A 19,500-nucleotide genomic window follows, 5' to 3' on the forward strand; every position below is an offset into this window, starting at 1 on the left:
AAAATGCAGTACCTTTATGAGATTGGTTAAAGTACTAAAAATGGTAAGTTTGTATCAAAATAATGTAATTATTGTCTTGACAAAAATAACAACGTATTTCTAAGACATTTTTTTAATAGATTAATTAACCAATATTTTTAGAACATTCATTAGTAAGACCTTTTTTTTATATAAATTTGAATAAAGCCTTCAAATTGTTTTATAGACGGTGCTGCTTTCTTAAACCAATGTAATATTTCCTTGAACTCACTTGGGTGAATTCAGCTCTTCTCTCAACACGTTTTGCTCATTCTCAACTGAAATTTCAAAATTACCCTTGTGTGAGTTAATTCACGTTAGTGTTAATTATGTAGTCACGTTGCGTGCTGTTTTAAAGGCATGTAGAACCTCATTTCCTTATTTCCCATCTAAAATCTCCAAAATCTCTCTCAAATCACTCCAGTCCAAAATTCCTTCAAGTTTAAATCAAACAACACTCCAATAACAAGTAAGTTTTCATAATCAAACACCATTAACCTTTTTATGTTTATATGTTAGATTTTTCCTCTTAAATTAGATTTTTTTAGTTTTAGGGTTTTGTTTAAATTTTGATTTTTTTTTTTGCAAGAAATGATAAAAGGTTACATGTAAATGACTTATATTGCTTAATTGTTTAGATGGTTGCATGTTTATGTTGTAGTTATGAGTTTGAGGGTTTATGTATAATTTGCACTCCAAGTGTTTGATGAAATATTTGAATAAATTTTGCATTGATTGTTTAATTTTTTATGGTGTAGATTTGAAACTGTGGCCGATTTGTTCTGTGTTTGCATAAGCTTCAACGGTGGAAATCCTCAGGTGTTCAAGGTTCGGTACAATAATGTCACGTTAAAAGGTCTCAAGGATCAACTAGATGAAATCAGCCAAGGTTTCAACTCTGAAGACACAAGGAGGGTGAAATACATTTGGTATGAACGTCCAACGTTGGACGATGGGAGAATAACAATCAATCAGATAGAATTAACGAACAACAACGCCATGAGGTGCATGTTCTCGATTTTTTGGCAGCACATCATGTTCCCGTGGATCAATATGTTTGTCACGTTGCTGAGATCGCCTGAAGATATTCTCAACAATTTGACTCTGCCAGAAGATTATGATTAGGTAGCATCATTATTATGTACTGTCTTTATTATTTTGGAATTTAAGTTTAGTTCTTGTTAGTTTGTTGAAGATGTTGGTATTGAAATGTCTTATATTAAATGTAGTGATTTGCAAGCCTCTTTGAAAAGTCAAATGATTAAGAGAACACAACATGTATTCTGCAGAATCAGCTATATAGGTTTTCACATCGAATTCCTGGGTATATGATGAGTGTCACAGAAGGGAATGCACCTCTAAGAGGTTCTTTTGAGCTTGATCGTGCTCCTCTGTCAATTGAAACTTGTCAGTTGGCAGTCTAGTAAGATTTATTTCAATGCAACCTCTTGGAATGCATTCTTTTCTGTGATGACAGGAATGCACCTCTAAGAGGTTCCGTTGAGCTTGATCATGCTCCTTAGTCAATTGAAACAAGTCAGTTGGCAGAGCAGTAAGATTAAGTTCAACGCAACCTCTTGGAATGCATTCCTTTCTGTGATGACTCATTGTATATGCGGGAATTCGATGTGAGAATTTATATAGTTGATTTTGTAGAATACATGTGTTGTTCTCTTCATTCTTTTGACTTTTCAATGGGCGCTGCAAATCACTACGCTAAGTATAAGACACTTCAATACCAACATTTTGAGCAAACTTTCAATAATTTAATTTAAACCCAACATCATGATGATACCACTTATATTTAGGGAGAATGTAATGTAATGTAGATGAAATTAAAACTAAATAAAATTGTTTATTTTTTTTATTTGATTTTGTGTAATTGTGTCACTTTATTCGAATTTATTTATTCAATATGCAATTTTTATTCGAATTCACGCTGTGTTTGATTAGTCTTTATTCGAATTTATTTATTTAATACATAACTTTTATTCGAATACACTATATTCGAATTTATTTATTCAGTACACAATCATAAAATAAATGCAAATATAAACAAAAATAAAGGAAGAAAATTAATAGACATAAAATATCATTTTAATAATATAATTGATACATTTACAATGGGGTAAAACTAAATCTAGGGTAAAAAGAAAATCACAAGAAAACCAACCTTCTTCGGGTAAAAAGAAATTAACCTTCTTGGTGTACAACTAAATCTGCTTCTTTTTACCCCAAGAAGGTTGGTCCAACCGTCTTGGGGTAAAAATGAAATCAACCTAAACAACCCCTATTGGGTAAGGTATTTTTCTTGTCTTATAGGAAAAAAACCTTCAACGTCAACCTTCTTTGCTCTGTATTGCCATCTCCGTTGACCGTTCATACAACCCATGCAATTTTCAAAGAGGCATCTTTCTATGAAAGGCCAAGGATGGAAAAACATTGTTGTTGTAGAAGGAAGAGGAGGGTAGAATGTGAGAAATGGTGAAGGTTGAAAGAGTGCTTATAGGGGGATTGTAAAACATAGGTTTTAACTACACTTAATGTAGTCAAAAAACGTGTAAAACCCTGTAAAAAAAACATGTAAAATCCATTAAAAAACCTTGATTATCGTCCAAAAAAACGTGTTCTTTGTTTATGACAACCGGCCAACCTGCGTGAGTTAACTCATGCCACCGGCCAAAGGTGTGTGAGTTAAGTCACGTTGCCGTCCAAAGGCGAGTGAGTTAACTCACGTTGCATGCATGGGGTGCGTGAGGTGCGTGAGTTAACTCACGTAGGGGTATTATAGTCATTTCAGTTGGAAAGAGTATTTTTTGTTGGGTAAAGAGCAGAATTCCACTTGGGTTGGTCTAATGATGTTGCCTTGAGACCATATAATGTTCTTCTTCTTAAGGATTTAGGTTAGATTCTCTTCGATATCAATTTGGATGATTTAATTTCATTTCTCAAATAAAAAATTAATATTCCCATGTTTTAAATGAAATAATAGAAAAAGATAGAAGATGAGAGAATATAATTTTTCTAAGATGTTCTACTCTTTTGCAAGGGTGAGATTAAGAATATTGATGGCACGGCGGCTTAATGATGTTAATGCCGGCTGCTAATATTAATGATGCTGGAATAATTTTTCTAATATTGATGGCACGGTGCAGATTCTTCTAATATTGACCAGGTGCAACAACAGTCTTCTACAACCCTTAAAACTGGTTCTTTTTTTTTTAAAAAAAAAAAAAAATACGCTTTACAAATGGTTCAATAGTTTCCAAATTAAAGCAAACTTACATAGAATAATAACTTGGTGAAAACAATTGTAAACATTTAGTTGGGGTTAGGTATGCCAATTTGTTTCCCTAAAAAAAAGTATGCCAACTTGTTTGAACTAAGAGATAAAATGTTGGAGGTCTCGATATAAATTGAGACGAGTGGGATAATTTAATCTTATTAACATTTTTTTTTTAAAATGGTACTCCTATATTTATTTGATGGGTCATCCTAAATTGTGTTCTTAAGGCGCATATTAAAAATTTCAGTCATAGCAAATATTTATTATGAAAAAATAAATTTTTAACTTCTTTATAAATAAATAAACACAATTTCCAATAAAAAATTTCTTACTAATGTCATAGCTTATGAATGTTTATGGTTCTAATGACACTCTTTAATTTACCTTAGTTGCCTTTCTTATTCTAATTTTCTTTTTCTTTTGTGCTTTTCTTTTTCGCGAGTTTGTTTATGCCCCTGAGACTTAGTATTCTTTATGGGATTATGCTAACTTTTACCTCTAGAGCACTAGTTAAAGAAGTAGATTTTTTTTTACATTGAAGATATCTATACAATATTTATTTACTTAACTATTACCATAAGGACACTTGTTAGCATTTTCTGATTATTTTTGTAAACATGAGGTATGAGGGTAGTCACTAGGTAGTTATTCAAGTTTTATTATCACCTTAATAAGATATTTTATTCCCACTCATTTCTTTGAGAATAAAAATATGAAAAGTAGGAAGTTATTTTATTAATTCCTGAGAATACATTATATGGAATTAATTTTTTAGCTTTGTAACAAACATATGAACTCATCTTTATAACTTCCATATTCCTGAAAATAATTTTTACAATCATGATGAAACAAACATCCCTGAGTGAATATAAACTATATTTGTAAAAACATTTAAAAAGTTGCAACTATAAATAATATCATAGATTATAGTTTTTGTTCTTCTTATAACCGGGACAAGAGTGAGTGTCAGCCAAGTAAATGTTCAACATGTAAAATAAACTTTAATTTGATGAGATGGAGAGTATTTTTTAGGGATGTGTTATTTGAATAACCATGTTGGTGATAACTTTTGGGACAACCATTAATTTACAAAAGAAAAGTAGGTATTGACACGAAAACCAAAGCAATAGAGAGAGAGAGAGAAAAAGTAAAAACATAATGTGAATATGAGGGAGAAAGTTGTCAAAAAATGGTTGTACAAATATGATTTCTCAATTTTTTATGATAAATGGATCTCCTTGTTCGTTACAACAAACTTCTATAAATAGAAACTTAGGCAGGAACAATTGTCATATCGAACATCATGAGTATGTTTTCAATGTCATTCCTTTTCCTAGCTCAATCCATGTCTTCTACCCTCTCTATCATTAGAGACTATCTAAATACCCAAATATTATTCAAGTATAGTAATATTTTCTCACTTTTAATGTGGTGTGCCTCAATAGCCTTTATAGTAACATTTTACCAAAAGAAATGCTCAAAAAAGGTATATCTAGTGGACTTTGCATGTTATAAACCTTTTCCTAACGGCATTTGTAGTAAGGAATTGTTTATTAAACAAACAAAATCTGGTGGAAATTTTAAAGATGAGAGCATAGATTTCCAAAAGAAAATTTTGGATAGGTCTGGATTTGGTGATAAGACTTATGTGCCAGAGTCCTTATTGAAAATTCCACAAAATATTTCAACTGATGAAGCAAGGAAAGAAACAGAATCGGTTATTTTTGGCTCTATTGATAACCTTTTGTTGAAGACAAATATGAAGGTTGAGGATATAGAAATTCTTATAACAAATTGTAGTATATTCAATCCTGTACCTTCTCTTAGTGCTATGGTTGTCAACCATTTCAAACTTAAGCATCAAATTTTGTGCTATAATTTAAGTGGTATGGGTTGTAGCGCTGGACTCATAGCCATCGACCTTGCTAAACAACTCTTACAGGTTAGAGAATATTTTTATATTAGTTTTAAATTCTACTATTATCATACTTTGAGTTTCTAAAAAAAATGATAAGTTATGCCTATAAGACACATTTGTGTTTCTAAAAATAAAAAATGATAAAATATGTCTATAAGACACATGTTAAGGAAGCAAGTTTAGAAATATTATTATTATTATTATTATTATTATTATTATTATTATTATTATTATTATTATTATTATTATTATTATTATTATTTTGAAAACTTGGTATCCGATCCAAGAACCGACAAATCTGAGGGGATCAATTCCGTCGTCAACTGGTGGAGGCTCAATTTAAAGGCAGAACATAGTTCTCTGTTTGGACTTAGCCCATTGAAATTGACATCTAGGAAAATCGAACATGAGAAATTGAGAGGAACACACTCCAAAAAATAATTGGCAAGTTTAGAAATATTGTCGCGTAACAAATATTTTTTTAAAGTTTAATAAAAATGCATCTAAAGGTCCTTTAAGTTTTTCGATTTTCCCAAAGTGGTCCTTTAAGTTTCAAAAGTCCCAAACAAGTCCTTTTAGTTTTTGAATCGTTTCAAACAAGTCCTATTATAGATAGCATAGTTGGTAATTGCTTCCTTGAACTCATCTTTGGTACCAAATCTGGCTCCTAACACCCACATAAAATTAGTCATCTTTTTAGGCATGACAAATGGTGGATAATGCTCTTTGTTGCTATCATCTGAATCATCACCATCATCCTCTAAAAGGACTTGTTTGAAACGATTCAAAAACTAAAAGGACTTGTTTGGGACTTTTGAAACTTAAAGGACTTATTTGGGACTTTTGAAACTTAAAGGACCACTGTGGGAAAAACGAAAAATTTAAAGGACCTTTAGATGCATTTGACCTTGATTTTTCTAATAAGAAATTTATCTATTTAGAATCTTTATCATGTATCCTTAGCACAAGTTAACGTGATCCATATAAAATTTCATCTTTATAGCTAACTACATTAAATATAAATATACACACGTGAGAAAGATGAAGATAAATTGAGATGTAAAATGAATTTTTGAAAATTGAGGGTGTACAAATACAAGTCCTCTAGAGTTTAATAGTTATATGTCATCACCGGTTATCAATAATTTTTGCACAGACGGCTAATTCCTTTATTGTCATATCATAGTACTATTTCACAAAATATATGTACAGATATCTAAACTTAATTAGATATATTTTACTCAAAAAAAAAAAACTTAATTAGATATATTATGATTGGACATATGCGAAAAAAGCATACCAATACAATATGATAAAACACTTAGGTCAACCAACCACAAATCATCACTTTTGTGACTAGCTATTGAGGTAGATATGAAAGTTAGGTATTCTTGATAAATTTATAGTTATGATTTGTAGAAAATGTAAAAAATCTTGACACTGGCGGTAGATCGAAACATTTTTTAAATTGAGAAATAATATTTGAACAACTCTGTTGTGAAAACTTTCTCTCTCATGCTTGTATTGTGTTTTTTGTGTCAAATACTTATATTTCTTCGTATATTTTTGAATTCCATATTTGCTGATTTTTTAGGTACGTCCAAACTCATATGCCTTGGTTGTAAGCACAGAAAACATCAACAGTGGATATTACTTAGGAAACAACAGATCAATGCTTGTTTCAAATTGTCTCTTTCGTGTAGGTGGTGCAGCAATCTTACTCTCAAACATTTCTTCAGATTCTCACCGTTCAAAGTATCAACTTAAACACACTGTTCGTACACACAAAGGTTCACAAGATAATTGTTACAATTCTGTCTTTCAAAAAGAAGATGAAACAAACAAAATCACAGGAGTATCACTTTCAAAAGACCTAATGAGTTCAGCTGGTTTTGCGCTTAAAGCCAACATCACAACACTTGGAAAATCTGTTTTACCATTAATAGAACAATTCAAGTTTGTTTCAACTTTTGTTGTCAAAAAGTACATTAACAACAAAGTGAAGATTTATACACCTGATTTTAAGTTGTGTTTTGACCACTTTTGTGTTCATACGGGTGGAAAAGCAGTTCTTGATGAGATACAAAAAGTGCTAGGATTAAGTGATTTTCAATTAGAGCCTTCAAAGATGACACTTTATAGATATGGTAACACTTCAAGTAGTTCTGTTTGGTATGAGTTGGCATATTGTGAAGCTAAAGGAAGAATAAGAAAAGGTGACAAGATTTGGCAAATTGCATTTGGGTCTGGATTTAAGTGTAACACTGCTGTTTGGTGTGCATTAAGGAATGTTGATCCAATTAAAGAGATCAATCCTTGGAGTGATGAGATAAATGAGTTTCCTGTTGATGTTTCAATTTGAAGTGGGGATTTTGTATAATAAAAGTTGTTGTTCCTAGTGATCAACAACTAGTACTCTAGGTTTAAGCTCTAAAAAAACAATTAGTACTGTTTCAACCAAATAAAAACTTCTATTAGCAAAGAAAATAATTAATAATAATAATAATAATAATAATAAAAACTTCTACTATATTAATGAATAATATGTTGTAGTGTGTTATATGTTTGCTAGAGGGGATCCACTAAGATGATCCATGTGCATCCTACTTGTATCTATTTCAACTAATAATAAAACTTAGTCTTTTTGTACCACTTATCATCTTTCTATTATCTTTGTTAACAACTTATTTAATCTATTATCTATGTCCTCATTTTTCTCTATCCATTCTTTATAATATAGCCATCTATTATTAATTTATTATTGAGTTGTGTTATTTGAATATCTATTTATTTGACAACTTTTGAGACAACCAAAATTTTACAAAGAAAATGAGGTATTGACACAAAAACCAAAATAATAGAAAGAAAAACTAAAAACATAACATAATTATGAGAAAAAAGGTTATTAGATAGGTTGTCAAAAAATAATTGTTCAAATATCATTTCTATGGTCTTGTAAATGGAAAAACTTAAGTAATTTTTGCCACCACGCAAAAATCTGGACCTTTTTCATTCCCTTCTTTTTTAAATGCTATTATCTCTCCTCCCAAAAAGTTACCAATCTATTATATTTTTCTCATACATCAAATTTCCACTTATATTTTATTATTTATGTTTTTTTTTTGAAGAAGCTAAAATGGAATATATTAACAACACCAAAAAGTCTCTCCTAGCACAAGGTGTGCATAGGAAGAACAAAAAAATTTGTACAATATTTACAAACCGGTAAAAGAAGAAAAAAAGAAAGAGCAATGAAAGAAATAACAGTTAACTATTGCCTATCATATCAAGGGGACTAAGTCACCATCCATGGTAATTGAAAGAGAATTGAACAAGTTTCTCCTTCAACCACGAAAAGGAAAGAGACTTTATTTTGTCCACTATACGCATAGTCAAGCAATCTTTGTCATTGAAAATTCTGTTATTTCTTTCTTTCCAAATTTCCCAAACTGTAGCAAACCAAATGACGTTTAACAAAATCTTCCCCATCTTAGAGGCTCCGCCACCAAAAATGAACTGTTTATAATGATCCGAGACATGAAACGGAGCCACCATGGATAGGCCAACCCAATGAAGAATGCCATTCCACACCGATCCAAAGAGAGAACAATGAATAAATAAATGATTAGCAGTTTCCAGAGAGCCACATCCAGAAGCACACAGACAAGAATTATTATCTAAAATGTTACGTCGAAACAAATTATCTTTGATCGGTAATCTATTCCGAAACAGACGCCAAGCAAAAATCACAACCTTTAAAGGGATACTCTTATGCCACAACATGTTCACATCTATGGTGTCGACTGCAACAGGCTGAGCAGACTGAAAATTGTAAGCACTACGAACAGAGTAAACATTAGATTTTTCCAAATTCCAAAGCCATTTGTCCTCCTTTTCAACCTGCAAAGTTACTTTTTGAAGTAATAAACAAAGTTCCCTCACCTGCTCCTCCTCCCACGCAAACAACCTCCTCCTCCATTTCCACGCCTCACCATTCTCACCCCACCCCAACTGACACATAACAAACACAGACACCCATTTGTCCACCTCCAACTCAAACAACCTGCTATACCTTTCCCTAAACGACACCCTACCAACCCAAACATCCGACCAAAAAAATATTTTTTTCCCATTCCCCACCACTCTAGCGACATGAGAATTAAACCACTCCTCCCTCCGCAAGGCAACAATAGCACGCCACCAAGCCGAGGCTGACCTCCCACCATCCAACAACCTACCTCCCTCTTCGCCATATCTCATCGATAACACCCTATACCACAAACTCTCCTTTTCAATCAACAACCGCCAACACCACTTCCTTAATAATGCACTATTAAACTCCCTAATTCTCCTTACCCCCAAACCACCAACCTCTTTTCTCAAACAAACAGAATTCCAATCAACCCAAGTTACTTTTTTGTGGTCGTCACCCCCCCCCCCCCCCAAAAAAAAAACATTTTAAAATAGATTCGATAGAGGAGACAATACCTGAAGGAGCCTTGAAGAAAGAAAGAGAATAAACAGGCATAGATGACAGGACATATTTCAACAGAACCAAACGACCACCAAAAGATAAATGTTTAGCTTTCCACCCTGACAGTCTAGTTTTGATCCGCCGAATCAGTGGTTCCCAAAAAGACAACCGACGCACATCACCACCTATAGGCATCCCCAAATACACAAAAGGGAGATTTCCAACCTTAAACTTCAAAACCAACGCCGCCTCGGTTGACCAAGACGCGTGTACATTAACACCAATCAACTGACTCTTTGTGAAGTTCACCTTCAGCCCAGATATAGCTTCAAACAGAATGAGAACAGCACGCATCGCTCGAACATTAGCCCATGATTTCTCAACAATTATTAAAGTATCATCCGCAAATTGTAAGTGAGAAACAACTGTTGGATTAGCCGAACCCACCTTATAACCATGAAAGAAGAAATTTTCGGACATAGACTTCATTAAAATATTGAAACCCTCTGCGGCCAAGAGAAAAAGGAAAGGGGACAGTGGGTCGCCTTGTCTCAACCCCCTCTTCAAAGGAAACTCATCCGTTGGGGAGCCATTAACCAACACTGAAGTCGTAGTTGTGCCTATGCATTCTTTTATCCATTTCCGCCACAGAACTGGGAACCTCATCTTGTACATCACCTCATCTAAAAAACTCCAATCTATAGAATCATAAGCCTTCTCGAAATCTACTTTGAAAAGAAGCAATTCTTTTTACATCTGCGAGCATCATCGACAACCTCATTTGCCACCAGAATACCATCTAGAATTTGACGACCTTTAACAAAAGCAGATTGAGTATCTGATATAACCGACCCAATAACAGAACGAAGACGATTAGCCAAAACCTTCGCAAGAATTTTAAACATACTTCCCACCAATGAGATCGGGCGAAAATCATTTAGCCGTTGCGGGCTCTCAACCTTAGGAATCAGAGCAATGAAAGTGCTATTGATTCCTTTGGTAAGCCTCCCATTCCTATGAAATTCACGAAGAAATCGCATAACATCATCACACAGAATATCCCAAAAATCCTTAATGAAGCCAAAGGTAATACCATCAGAGCCCAGACATTTAAAATTATCACAATCCCACACTGCAGCTTTGACCTCTTCCACATAAAAAGGTTTAACCAAGCATTACTATTATTTATGTTCATCTCTCAACAAGACAACAACTATTATTTTCCTCTAGAAAACCAATTATTTTTTTCGTGAGTGTCGTTCAGTTGGTAGGAACAATGCATTACTATATATAGGAGTGAGATTTGAACCTTAGATTTTCTACTTATTTAACTTAACGGTGAAATTCTAACTGATAGACTACTTGACCAAAAACAAAAGTCGGCCACAACCGTAGCTACACTTAGAGAAGCATTCTGGAAACCTTGTCGATTCTTAATAGGGGATGCATGTAAAAATTTAGTACAAGTCATTTTCTTAATATTTGGAAAGATAATTGAATCCTTTTTAAATGGCTACAAAGTATAGACTCGAAAGCCACCTCAACGGAATTATCAAATTCTCACTATTTACTAACCATGATCTCAAATCATGGAATATCTAGATCATAAATGATTTTATTTTTAATATCAATAAGGGCTTAAATGCCAAAAAAAAAAAAAAAGAGAAACTACATCGAAATTAAACAAGCTATGGTAATCTCCATAGTATCAGCTAGAAGCAAATTCCTAATCAGAGTTGGACAAGAAACGTAAAACATCCTAGTGTGATTCAAAGAGCATCCTAAATTTTCAAGCGCATCAGAACATTGATTTGCGTCTCGGTACGAATGAGCGGCTTTCACTTTCCACTAAATGATGGATCTTCTTAATTAACCAAAGAGTGCCCCATACAACTCCATGTCCACCCATGCATAATTCCATGAACCCCAGTGACATAATCAATATTTAATTCCACCACTATATATCTCAATCTTCTAGCATAAAGAAAACCTTCAAGTGCACCCCATAACTTGGCAACATATACATTACAATCCCCAACATATTTTATAAAACCACCTATCGATTCTTCATTACTCCCTCTGATAAGACGGTTGGAACAAAATGTGTTTAACAATGAACCTTAAAGAGTTTTGATGATAACAAGGTATTAAAAATTGTAAATTGGACTAGCTAATATTTGTTCAAGTGTACAGGACCATAATTAAAAAAATTACATCATTTATTGGTTCTGAATGAGAAAATAAAGAGCAAAAGGAATCAACAAAATTGAAGCTTAGTGCCCCTGAAGGCAACTCGCTCCTGAAGAGAAAAAGCGCTCCTGAAGTAAAGCCGCTCCTGAAGTTAGTAAAGTGCTTCTGAAAGATAATGCTCCTGAAGACAAGAGGTCCAGAAGCCACATCATCAGAAGCTGCGTTATCAGAAGCTGTATCATCAGAAGCTACATCATCAGAAGCTGCCTCATCAGAAGTCATTTCACCAGAAGCTGAAGATCAACTGAATTTGAGAAATTCAAGGATTCAAGAGCTGTGTCATGATTCGAAACTCATCAAAGGACAACAAAAGATCAGTGGAATTTTGCAACGGTCATTTCAAAGGTGTTTTAAGGCATGTGCTTGCAATTTTGGACGAAAGCGTTGACATTGTACTGTGTACGAAGTGTACAACCACCTTCTCCACTACTCTGTTTTATGTCCACACTACAAGAGAAGAAAACAGCTCCAGAATACGGCTTCGCCTGCATAGATGTTCCTTTGGATAAGGAATGGATTTCAAATTGGTTCCTCATAGGACAACAACCAAATCAGGCAAAAGATCATTGGTGAAAGATCAAGCTTCAACAACGACTCTTTGATGTGCTGGCAATTTCACAACGTCTCTTTCACACCTCTATATAAAGGAGTGGAGACTTAGAGTTTTGGCAATGCTGAACGAAAGACTCACAACATTATTACAAGTGCCAAACCTCTGCTGAAATTGTTCTGCATTCACTTAGAATTTCTGTGTCTCAAAGTTTCATCTTAGAAATTCTTAAGTTATTGAGTCTGTATCTGATTTGTATTGTGAGCACCTCTGATTGTATATCAAGTGTTCAACCTTAAACAATTTTCTGTGTAATTTTGTTTAGTTAGAAGTCTCTTGCAGTTGTGCTTGAGCAGGAAGTCTCTTGATTGTGTTCTTGAGCATAGGAAGACTCTTGCAAAGTGTGCTTGAGCAAAGGAAGTGTCTTGCAGGTGTGCTTGAGCAATTGTAATCAGATATTACTCTTAGTGAAATCTCCTTGGAAGTGCAAGGGGGACTGGACTACTTCCGGATTATGGAAGGAACCAGTATAATTACTTTGTGTCGTTCTTCTTCTCTCTCTCTGTTTTATTCCGCTGCGTGCAGATTCTGATTATCACTTCAGAAGCTGCTTCACTTAGCTTCTGATCAGTGTGTTCAGTTTTAGGAGAAATGAAGAATTTTTAAAAACACAATTCAACCCCCCTTCTTGTGTTTTTCTCACCTTCAAAGACCTCCACATCTACCTCTTCTACTATCTTTTTTGAGCTCCATGTGTGTACAATTTGACCTAATCCTCCGAAGGCGGTTGCCAACCAACTTGAGCCATCACTCAAGATCTTCCAATAATTATTTATACTCAAGATACAAACTTTGATAAGAAATTCTTAAGTGTTATATGCGCTTTTTTATTTGACAGAGTAAGGATACACTAAAAATAGAAGAGTCTTGTTATTATTCTTTAAATCTTGAGCTCCTTATATATGCATGAATTTGAGAGACGTTGAAGAGGTGCCAACACATTAAGAGTAGTCAAGAAGCTTCAAATCAAAAATGTTGGGGCATTGCTTGGTATGGATAATGTCGTTGATTAGACATTTGAAATTCGTTTGCTACAACTGGAATTATCCGTTCATTCTCTTTGTCCTTGAAGTTCTTTGTTTGTTTCTACAGGTGGTCAGAAGAGGACAAACTGTACTATAAGAGTCTTGATAGTGACACAGCTACATAAGAGGACAAATCTGACGTGGCTTCCGGGTCCGTCTGGGTCTTCTGTTCTTCAAAGTTTGTTGGTCTTCAAAGTCTGATGCAGATCTTCAGCTTCTGAGTGACTTCCTTTCTTCTGAACCAAGGTGTTGACTTCTGGTTGACCTTTCTTCAGATCTTCTACCATAGTCTTTCAACTTCTCTTGTGCTTCTGATGCTCTTATACATGTTCAGACCTTGTTAAATTTGATACCATGGCCATGCAGACTTGAACATATATTAACATATATAATTTTTCTTCAATACTTTGTTATCATTAAAACTTCAAAGGAACTGCACAAACCCTATTTTGCTCCAATAGTCTCTCTCTTTTTGATGATGACAAACACAATTATTTGGAACAATTGTTGTTAATCTAATTAACAAGTTGACATCAGGTCTGAGGTTTGCAAGCTCCTCATAAGTTTGATAGTCCATAAGGTGAGGTTTGTAAGCTCAAGTCCTATCTAGGTTAACTTAATTTAATTTTATTCAATTTAGGATGCATCAGAGCATATCAGAATTAAAAAACATATCAGAGTTGGTTACAACTTTCCAAACCTGATGACACTTCATAATGTGATTAGTTTTTAACTTAGCACACATAATATTTGATTTTAAAGCAATCAATTTTAAGTTCCTTAGTTGTCAGCTATTAGACTCATAACTCAAATATTTTATACTCTACTCCCCTTTTGTCATCAACAAAAAAATGTATGTAAAAATATAAGATAACAGTTGTGCAACCACATTGGAGTAAAAATATTTTAATCTAAGCATAAATGTAATTTACATAGAAGATTGTAGGGGTGTACATGGGTCGGTTTGGTTTGGGTTTGACCAAACCCAATACCCAAAGCATATAAGGCACTTCCGTTTGGGTGAGGTAAAATAACCACTTGTTACACTTTTGAGCCGGTTTGGGCAAACCCACTAATTTATGGTATGGGTTGGGTTGGGTAGGGTATTGGGTTACCCAAATTATTTTTCTTTTTTTGGATATTAAATAACTAAAAGATGAGTCATCTAATTTTTTTCCATATAAAATACTCAACTTTTTTATTTTCTAAAAAAATTGTATAACCTATTTTCACTATATTTTAGCGTAAAAAATAATAAATGATAATACCAAATAACGACTTTCATCATAAAATACTTGCAACAAACTAAAGTTGCATGACATAAAATTGCATTAGCATCAAAACAACAACAAAAAAGTACAACATCTGAATTTGTAACTCTACAAGTTTTGATTTTCAATATAGAGAATGTATTTTGTCAATTTTAAAAATTATACTTGATTTATGACCAAACTCTTTTGTATTCTTCTTCTTTCCAATGAAAATAAAAATAAAATATGTTGGCATTATTGGGTAAGTGAGTTTATTGGGTTTGAGTATGGTTTTACCCAAAACCCGGAATTTTTTATGGGTTTTTCATTTTTAAAACTTTACTCACCCAATTACCCAACCCAACCCACTTTTTCGAGTTTTTTTGGGTGGGTTTGACCGTGTTTTCTGGATTGACCCAACCTATGTGAACCCCTAGCAGATTGTCATAGGACAAGTGCATACAAACAATGGAGTAAAAAATCCTAAGGTTTTGAGCTCAACATCTAGATTAGAGCCTTGAGACTGGTTTCTGCGTGATGTGCCTTAATCTCTTCTTGACCTTAAACCACGTTATCCATCTTAATTTGCAAGGAAGCCTGATTAGCTGCCAGGTTGTCCAATTTGGCTTCCAAAGCCACTTGTTTGGCATTCTGTTCAGCAAGTTCAACTTTTACCTTTGCAAGAGCAGGTTCTTCAAAGTGCTCTCTCTTGATGAATAATTCCTCAAGCTTCAACATAAATTTCTTGGACAGAGGAGGTAATGCAATGTACTCAGGCAGATCATCTATCAAAGGCTGGCTTCAAGGTTCTAGCTGTCTGATGACATTCTTTCTGAGATTCACATTGTCCATTGCCTTTCGAACTTCTGCAAGCCATGAAGACAAGTTTCTCGTCACATTAACAAAGGAGAGTTGCTTGAGCTGTTCCAGATCCTGATTTACAATTCTTCTGAGTTGGTGCCATTAAGCAGTATAGCCTTATGAGCAAATGGATATCAGACTATCAGAGAATAGCTCCTTTACCGTATCATAGATAATATTAGAGATTCCTTCAAGGGAATGGTGATGAGTAGGAGGTGTAGGACAAAATGTTTTCTTGGAAGTGAAGGATGTTTGGAAGGGATATAAATTCCATCAGATTTAGAATCATAATCAGAATCAGATTCTACATTTTCTACTGTAACCTGTTCAGATGTTTGGTTAGAAGACTGAGAAGGTTGATCAGTTGTAGTTAAGGCTTCTGTGTTGGTTTTAGTGGTGGTTGGTTGTGTAAACCCTATTTCCCGTCGATAAATAATAATAATAATAATAATAATAATAATAATATAATTTTTTTTGAAATAATAATGATAATATATTGAATAACCACGATGTTACACAACTCGATATTACATCACCAAAATAACATAAATACTTCCTTAATAATATATTCATCGCAATGGAATAAAACATTTAAAAGTCATGATAATAATTTCATACTCGTTTTTCGATGTTCATAAATAGAAAATAAATAAGGTTTCCAAAATTCAACTCAACTCAACTGTAAATAAAGACTTATAGTCGTCCCCAACCCTAGTGTTACAAGAATCAGAGCTCGTAGCGACTACATTTTATTCATCTACTAAAAAGAACTAAGCGGAGAGCATCTCTCGTCTCCAGCTTCTAAACGTCCCACTGCTACTCTTCCTCAACCTGAGTGTCTGTACTCAAAGTACAGTCACCATAAAGAAAACAACACAACCAAATAAGGGGTGAGAAATCCTGCCATAACATAATAATAGGGAAAAGTATGCACATTAAGTAAATATTATAAGAATAAAATTCCTTTATTACACCTCTCTCAACAGTTATTACGTCTATCTCCACAGATAACATACCACACCGTCTCATCATTTCACACATAAAAACATCAACCACAAGCATCATCATTTAATCTTAGGACAATGAAGGTTTCCAAAGGCAATGAAGGTCAATGTTTCCGAAGGTCTTCCCATTTATGAATCTTAGGACACTCATAGCACATCATCCTTCTCCCCTAAGTAGTTCTACAAACATGCAGCTCTATTAGTGTCTACCTTATCTAGAGGTCAAGGACAATGGTCTTATTAGGGTTACTCCCATTGGTGCGTGTTTCCCTAATTAAATATCTAGTTACATCCTAGGTTCAGCAGATTTTACTCAGTATTAGTAATGTCACCTCCTAAGTACTTACTACTATGGTCAACTCACTTTCGGTATCATTCATGTAGTTACTTAATCACTTACTTCCTAGACAAGTAGTTATTAGTATAAGGATATAAATATCAAGATATAAGCATCCAGATAGTAATAGTAATGTTAGGTCCTGTCACAACCTTAGTACCTAATCTAGGGTTGCACTTCGCCAGAATAAATTAATCCTGATAAAACTTAATAGCGAACATAAAATATACTAAAATAAATAACATTAAAGTAAATAATTATCCAACAAAACAAATAGAGGTTCATCTTAAAACCCTAGCCTATAAATATCTAGTTACACATGATAACTAAGACAAAATACAAAAAGGTAAAAACATATCTTAGAAAAGATAGAACTCCTCCTTGGCTTCTAAATCACCTTCCTCTTGAACTGCTATAGTTATGAATGAGAAATTATGAATGAAGAAGGCGGTATTTATAGAAAGTTTCCACTAAACTTGGGTTAAAATCACGGGCTTTCAGGGACTTCCAGTCAAAAATGACTAGGCGAGCAGCTCAAAAGCAACTGTGCAATAAACACAAGCCTAAGCGATACACGATTGGATTGAGTTTGAATGGTACAAACTGAAAGTGCTAGCTGTTGGGATAAATCGTGAATTGGTTCTAGACTAAAGTAACACTTTTCTAAGTAACAACCCAAAAGTCACCGAACAACACAATCATTGCTTGTTGGGATTTTGAACCAACTAACAAAAAGCATAAAGATTTGTCAAGATTTGTTCAAGAAAGCATGGGTGCGGCGCTCATGCTAGAACCCTAGCAGATCGTTCTCTTCATCTTACTATATTAAAGGGAACATACTACTGCTAGCAAACCCTAGAAAAACCCTATGGAAGCTCTACCATTTTAAACTGCATATTCATTTTGGCTCCAAAACCCTAACACTTGAATCTGCCAAAATGACAGAATTGTCCTTCCTGCAAATCACAGACCAAATCTTTGTATGAGATTTTCAAATCTTTTTACCACACATTGGACTTGGACGGTGCACACTGCACAATTGGTGGACGGTGCACACAGCACAAGGAGCAGCACACAGTTTTTCTCACTCTTTGAATCCATACTCTCTCTTCTTCCTCCCTCGTCATTCTTCTTCTTCCGTCTGTTTCTACATACTTACATCCATTATCTCTTTTTTTTTTTTTTTCAAACAACAGTTTCTTCTCTCTCTCTCTCTCTCTCAAAACCACAACTTCCACACTTCCTTTCTTCCCACTTCCTCTGTTCGATTGCCCTAACCCAGGACCAAACGATCATGTATCTCTCTCTACACATTTTTTCTGTTCAATCGAGAGAGAGGAGAACTGGCACCGGCACCGCACCAGAGGATACAGAATCTGTTCAGAGATCAATCGAAATAGGATGAAGAAGAACTCGAATCCGAATACAAATCCAATCGTCGGCTCAATTTTGTAAGATTATCATTAAATTCTGTGTAATTTCAATATTTTGGTATGTGACCTAGCTTCATTCAATTATGCGTGAGCATGTTTATGAGTATTCATGTGTATGAGTTTTTTCTTTCTCCATAGTGTTTTGTTTTTACAACTGATTTGTAACTTTATTTTACAATTTACAGATTTGTGTTGCTGGAAATGTGGACTTTGGGTATGGAGTATGTTTGTTTATATCACTATCATTGTGTTCAGGTTTTTCTTCTGTCTTTCTTCATTTTCTTTTTCTGATAAGAATTTATTTTAGTTTGTTCACCCAATTTGTAATAGTTTCATTCTAATTTCATTTTTTTTTCGTTATTTTTGTGAGTTTATACAGCACCATTCCACTGTGCAGCTCCAGTTCTGGTGCGTGGCTTTTTTCCTCTAATTTTTGGTGTATTTTTAGTTGTTAATGTGTTAGATTGTGTTTGTTTTTTGATCAAATTATGTGGGCACTGACACAAGGTATTGAGGTAGTTTTGTGAGCATTGCCAGTTTGACACAAGGTTTTGATCAATTTGAAGTGAGAATGAAAAAGTCCTTTGATTGCAATGTACATTTGTTATCATCACTATATTGTTCTTTACTTTTAATAAAAGGTTGAAGAATCTAGGATCTAGATGGTGGTTGCAATTGTGGAAATCCAACAATGTTGTTCAAGCCTCATTCAACAAAGAGCGATACATTTTTTTTTTATTGAAATCAAAGTGAGAGCAATTTCTTTGTTTAATTTTTGTATATTTATGATCATATTTGTTTTTGAAATGCCTTGCTATCTACTTTGATATCACTTCTCTTATTGAGACTGAAAATTGAGTTCGTTAAGCACATTTTTGTGCAGAGATAATCTGAACAGAGTCATATTCTGCACACTTATATGTTGCACTGCTTGAAGTTTAAATAAGAATCCAATAAAAAGTATATTTTGACGGTACATCCATGAACTCTGTGTGGCCTTCATTCTTTTGTTCGTTACACATAAGTATATAGCA

General features: G+C 34.0%; 1 protein-coding gene and 1 long non-coding RNA gene across 2 annotated transcripts; both read left to right on the plus strand.

Moving 5' to 3' along the window:
* Positions 1 to 4,600: 4,600 nt before the first annotated feature.
* On the plus strand, positions 4,601 to 7,709 carry LOC146930128 (3-ketoacyl-CoA synthase 2-like). Its single transcript, XM_085701758.1, has 2 exons — positions 4,601 to 5,246; positions 6,817 to 7,709. The coding sequence occupies exons 1-2, from the start codon at positions 4,608 to 4,610 to the stop codon at positions 7,582 to 7,584; spliced, it is 1,407 nt and encodes a 468-aa protein (XP_085557884.1). The 5' UTR covers positions 4,601 to 4,607; the 3' UTR covers positions 7,585 to 7,709.
* Positions 7,710 to 13,245: 5,536 nt separating this feature from the next.
* Positions 13,246 to 14,039, plus strand: LOC146930129 (uncharacterized). The gene is made up of 2 exons (XR_015008312.1): positions 13,246 to 13,546; positions 13,649 to 14,039. It is a non-coding gene; the product is annotated as an uncharacterized LOC146930129 (long non-coding RNA).
* The last annotated feature ends 5,461 nt before the right edge of the window (positions 14,040 to 19,500 follow it).

The sequence above is a fragment of the Medicago sativa genome, chromosome 4 (genome assembly GCF_051527215.1).
Source record: "Medicago sativa cultivar Bolivia chromosome 4, Bolivia_mono, whole genome shotgun sequence".
Classification (NCBI taxonomy): domain Eukaryota; kingdom Viridiplantae; phylum Streptophyta; class Magnoliopsida; order Fabales; family Fabaceae; genus Medicago; species Medicago sativa.

What these genes read in the sequence shown, in the direction of transcription:
- LOC146930128 (XM_085701758.1), top strand. Translation starts at nt 4,608, where the DNA reads ATGAGTATGTTTTCAATGTCATTCCTTTTCCTAGCTCAATCCATGTCT. An exon ending in TTGCTAAACAACTCTTACAG is followed by an intron (nt 5,247 to 6,816) that starts GTTAGAGAATAT and finishes CTGATTTTTTAG; the next exon opens with GTACGTCCAAACTCATATGC.